Source organism: Trichechus manatus, unplaced genomic scaffold (assembly GCF_000243295.1).
Source record: "Trichechus manatus latirostris isolate Lorelei unplaced genomic scaffold, TriManLat1.0 scaffold00151, whole genome shotgun sequence".
Classification (NCBI taxonomy): Eukaryota; Metazoa; Chordata; class Mammalia; order Sirenia; family Trichechidae; genus Trichechus; species Trichechus manatus.
In genome coordinates, this window is record NW_004444087.1 from 6,175,862 (window position 1) to 6,181,332 (window position 5,471).

The window sequence follows — 5,471 nt, forward strand, 5'->3', positions numbered from 1 at the left end:
CTGGAGACCCTGAGGAAGGGCCCTGGGGGTGCTGCCTCACAGCCTGGAGACCCTGAGGAAGGGCCCTGCCCCACAGCCTGGGCCCCGGGATGCATGGCAATCTCTTCCTGGATCCTTTCCATGGAAAATGCCTCCTCCTCCCAAGCCTGTGCCTAACGTCCTAAAAGCCAAAAGAGGCTTTTCACCGTCTTCACTGGTTACCTCATCAATCCACGAGAAGCATATTAAGGAAAAGGTCCCTCAGAGAGGTAACGCAGCCAAGTAGTTTGCCTCCCCTTTGTACCTCCTTCCTCACCCACATCCCCAGACAAAAACAAACAGGCAGGCTTCTGACTGGGAGATGGTGGAAAAGCTCATAGCTGCTGTCAGGTGGCTTGTGAGTTTTCTTCAAGCCAAGGAAGTCGTCGGCTTCCCTGACTCTGAATACATTTGATTTTTAGGTTTAGGAGAGTTTCCTTTTTCTTCCCTGACAGGAAAAGCCAGGCAACCTTTGCTCTGTCTGCGTTGTTGATGGCTGGGCAACCGCACCACGAGGTTGTTTTCTTTCATTAAGTCAGTAACGAAAAGGCGACTCTGCCGAGGAACTTGTACTGCGTAAGCATGAAGCTGTCAGGATGCGTCCAAAGCCTTAATGTATCGGCAGCGGTGATTCAGCGACTTACTGTATGTGACCCTTTGATCCTAAGCTGGCTCTCTGACAGGTGTCGCCCGAAGACAGAGCATCAGCCTTTTAAAAGGCAGATCCTATCATATGATGACAGAGGGAGAATCTGAAAAGAATCCTGATCAGTCCCGTCAGAGGGCAATAAAATCATATGTAGTCATTGTGCAGAGGAAAAGTTTTACTTCTAAATAGCAGGGCATTATTATTATCTCTCTTTAACGACTGCTATGATTCTTGCCCCACCCGACTTTATGACGTCTGTTACAATTAGAGCTAGTCCCAACAGCATGGGGAAGGCAATTAAAAAAAAAAAGCAAAGAATGCATTTTCTACCAACCTTGATTTTTCACTTCAGCAAATTCCTTGTTGTATTCTTCCAGAGTTTCCCGAAGTTTCTGGTTCTCCGTTTCAATATCATGCATGCGCTGGACTTTGAGCTGCAGCTGCTGCCCGAGGTCCAGTGCCGGCACCGGATCTGCACAACACGAGGAGACATGTCAGTTCACTCTGCACGAAAATGTGCAACCCTCACAGGCACAGAAGGCCAGGTTTCCTGGGGCGCCCAGAAGGTCAGCCCCCCATGCCCCGAATGTTCCCCCAGGGCTGCCACCACTTGCCAGGATGGGTAAGCCAGGAGGCCAGACTCCCAAAGCTGGGGCCTCGCCTCCCACAGCAGAGCCCCAGGAGCCTCTGGCTGAAGAGGCAGACACTTTTCTGCTGCTCTATACAGGATATGTACACAGACAGCAGCAAGGACTCAGCATGCAGACCCACCCCAGTGTCCTCAAAGTGTTCAAACAGGATGGGAAAGGCTGTGGGAACTCACTGGTACTTGCAGACTACTCTGGTGTGGTATAACTCTCTAATGATTTATCATTCTTTGATCTGATAATAAGAGGAATACATCTGGCAGGGGCAAGGGAAGGAGCCCCAGGAAAATCAACAACATATCTGGAGCTGCCCCTGGAGGATGAAGAGTCTGTGAAAAGGACCACATAAGCTTAAAGTTTGCAATAATTTTCATGAAGGTGAAATAACTCTGAAGGTGTCCCATAGGTCACAAAATATTTCATGGATATTTTCTCCTTTGAACCTCACCACAATTCTGGGAAAGAGAAGTGAGACAGACATGACATTCATTTTATAGGGCACAGACTAAAGCTCGAAGCTACGTGACTTTTCCAAGATTACTCAGCTAGCTAGTTAGCAGGCAGACTGAACGTAAATACAAGTCTGTTAGCTCCAAATGACCAGTCTTTGTATCAAGGAATACTGCCTGGTGGAATGGAGGAAATAAACCCTTGAGCTTTAGTAAGAAGCCATCCCATTTAGGAACATGATCCCTTTTCATCACAAGCCTCCTTTACTAATGAAGGATGTTCGGAAGGAAGAGTCAGGGGTGATCTGAAGACTGAAGAGCCCTGGGGTCTGACTTTCCCCAGAAGCACAGCTGGTGGTGACCCAGCAGGCACTGTGGCCTATCTCAGGCCACTGCACTCGTGATTACAATACAAAGAGTGGACGACATGAGCAGGAAGACAGCATCTGGGCCAGTTATGTGAGGTCTTGTGGCCAATTCACTGTGATATCCGCCAGCAGATTCATTTACAGAAAACTGGGTTTTAACCTGAACTTAGAGATTGTAGCCATGGAATTTACTGTACTTAGAGGTACAAATACTTAGTCCTTTGCATTTACCAATAGCTCTGCACAAAATGGAGCAACATTAAATTTTCTTCTAGCGTCAACTCAATCTTTTATTTTTTCTTCTGTTACCTAAAAGGCAATTATCATCCACCTGCTGAGCACCAGTAGAGAACTTCCTCTGGAATTCTCAGGCTCCATCGGACTAGAAGAATACTCAAGTCCACAGGGCTTAGAAAAGATTATTGAATAAATTTCTGGTATAGGCGCCAGCATCACTTGTGGAACGGCTGCAAAGATTTAGTCTCCTCTTGAGGAATGCTAAACACCAAGCACACTGGATCAACAAGGGTATATATTCAAGCGCTCACTTAATTTCCAAATACCAGAGCCATTAATTTTTCAGGCCACCCTTGGTTCCTGGAGAGGGGGGCTAGGTCTAACCATGCCTCAGCCAACGTGCTAACCATGAGCCAGGAACTCTTCAAGATGCCAACGTCTTTTCAGAGTTTACAAAAGGCAGCCCTGGGATATGTCCGGCACAATGTCAGCAGACTCTGTGTGCCAGGGTTCAACACCAACGTTGTCCATCATGCAAAATCCCTGGCTGCTGGGCATTTAGCCTGTGCATACACAGTTTCTGACTGCCTTACTTTTTCACTTGTGGCTCTTCATTATTATTTTAATTGGCATTAAAATACTGATGTTAAATTTGATTTTAAAGGCTATTTGGGGAGATAGTTCCTTGTAAGGAGGAGATAGGACACTAAAACCTGAATTCCTCAGATCATTCCAGGTACAATTTTTTTTTTTTAATTTCCGTTATTTTCCCAGGGAATCTTCTCCTTCCTCCAGCTCCCCCATGGCCTCCTGCTGGGCAAATGGCTTGAAGGAAATAACAGCACACCCGTGGCCCCCTTCGTATAGAACTTCAACCTGAACTTGATGCAGAGGTCAGGGACGGAGAGGCAAGGATGAGAACTGCTGCACTTGTATAAAATTCTAAGAACATTTGCTCACATAGCCTTTCCAGTACAGTTGCCAGTACAAATTATATTTTTAAAGAACTAAGCTAGTATACTTACTGTCCTCCATCCCTAAAATTTCTGTCAACAATTTTTCCAGTCCTTTCCTTTTAGAAGGCCAGGACCAACTATGTCTGTTCGAATAAATAATAGCTTCCCTCGTTCAAATCAGCAAGGAATTCAGTGAATATAAAAATAACATGCACATTATCAAGTGAATAGCAACTAGACCTTTAGACAAGTTTTCAAACCTCACAAAGCATTATATTGTAAATGAAAATTCTGGCAATCTCATAATTATTCATTATGGCATTTATATTTAATTTAACACTATTAAAGGTTAATGCCTAAGTAGCAAAACTGGTTACAGAATAAAGAATGAACTGAATGTTCAAACATCTCTATGCATTAAACTTCAAACTTTACTACAGTACAGTTGAATGACTAAACGCCTACATCATTTGAATATTGTTTTGGGATATGTAAAAGGCATTGCTAAAGTACCTCTTAGGCTTAATTTTTATTACTTGTATTAAAGGAGTAGCTAATTACCACATGACAATATAATGACTCTAGCATGTTTGGGCTAGAGACCAAAACAATGAATTTTGGCATGCCAAACCCCAACCTGCATGTTAATCTAGGGAAATCATAGCTTTTTGTCTCGTTAATGATTTCCAATGCCATTTAAACCCCACACAAGTATTGTTAGATCTTATTCTGAACATCACAAGCCTCGGATTTAAGCAGCTCAATTAGGGAATTGTCTGGGGGAGGCAAGAGAACACACCCATACGTAAAACATGAACATACGAAATCCTGTAACCCCTGTCTTCCCGGTCTACTCCAACCCAGCATGCTTTATTGCCAGTTCCATCCACCTAGTGCGACAAACTTGCAAAGTGCTTTACAATCATCTAATAGTTAATTCCTAAACTCTCTGAGGTTTATATAGCTCCTTGTGCAACACAGGACTCAAAGAACATAATTATAACAAACAACAACAATACCATCGCCTATATGATTCAGTACCTTTTCCTAATACGTATAACATTATCTTATTAATCCCAGCCACTGCATTCAGAGCCCGCGGAGGGTGCTCTGCAGTGTGTCAGGGGCTGGCATCTCACACAGGGACAGAAGGAGGCAAGAAGTCGGCCACGGAAACAGTATGTAAAATTCTAATTAAGATGTCTGCCTCCTGAACCAGCAGTCAACTAAATTAAACCGTCTTTTCAAGTACTAATTTAACAAGTATTTCCTAAGCATATATCTTTTCTGGGTAAGGCCCTGGGATGGACACTCAGCAGAGGCAGCAGGGATCAGCCTCACAGCAGACATAAACTACACACAAATAACAAAGTTTACGTAAAGCAAGAAAGGCCACACTGAAGATCAGATCAGAGGAAGACTATTCCCAGATAGAAAAACAAAGAAAAGTAGATTTTTTTTTTTTTTAAGAGGAGGGAGCATTGAGCAGATCCCTTAAAAAATAAACGGACATAGGTGAATCCTATGGTCACCTTGGTTTTTTATCAGGAGGAAGTTTCTGGACTGCAGCACAGGGAATGAGGAACTCAAGCAGAACACAGCAGTTTTGCTGGGTAGAAAAGACAGCTCAGAGTTTAAGAGCTTGCGGCAGCTGGAATTTGCAGGGCAGAGCACTGGAGAGGAGGGAGCTATGCAGAGAAAGAGCTAAAGAAATCCGCAGAGGGGTAATCGGGAGTCTGTTGCTAACAGCTAAGGTACATATGCATCAGATGAATCTTCACAGGCTGGGCTCCCTTAGACCAGGGAGGTTTAAGCTGAGTAACTCTCAGAGTTCTCAGAGGGTTGGGAAAATGAATTACAACCAGTTGGGGCATTTAGTAGAAACAATGGAAGGGCATCATCAGAGTGGATGGCTAAACTAGTCTTAAAGTAAAGGTTATCCTAGATTCACACAAAAAAGCTTAAAAGTTACAGGGGAAACTAGCACAACTTGTACAAGGAAAGGTCATGGAAGCCCCATAGACACATCCAAACTCCCTGAGGGACTGAATTGCTGGGTGGAGGGCTCTGGGGACCATGGTCTCAGGGAACATCTAGCTCAACTGGCATGACACAGCTTATAAAGACAATGCTCTACATTCTACCTT

The 5,471-nt window shown here is 44.1% G+C and overlaps 1 protein-coding gene across 3 annotated transcripts in view; it reads right to left on the reverse strand.

Annotated features, from left to right (window-relative positions):
* CUX1 (cut like homeobox 1) overlaps positions 1-5,471 on the reverse strand; it is a 449,005-nt gene that overhangs the window by 173,799 nt on the left and 269,735 nt on the right. For all 3 annotated transcript variants that reach the window (XM_023740265.1, XM_023740264.1, XM_023740266.1), the window contains exon 5: positions 1,002-1,139. In XM_023740265.1, the coding sequence (XP_023596033.1) occupies positions 1,002-1,139 (138 nt within the window). The remainder of the gene's footprint in view (positions 1-1,001; positions 1,140-5,471) is intronic.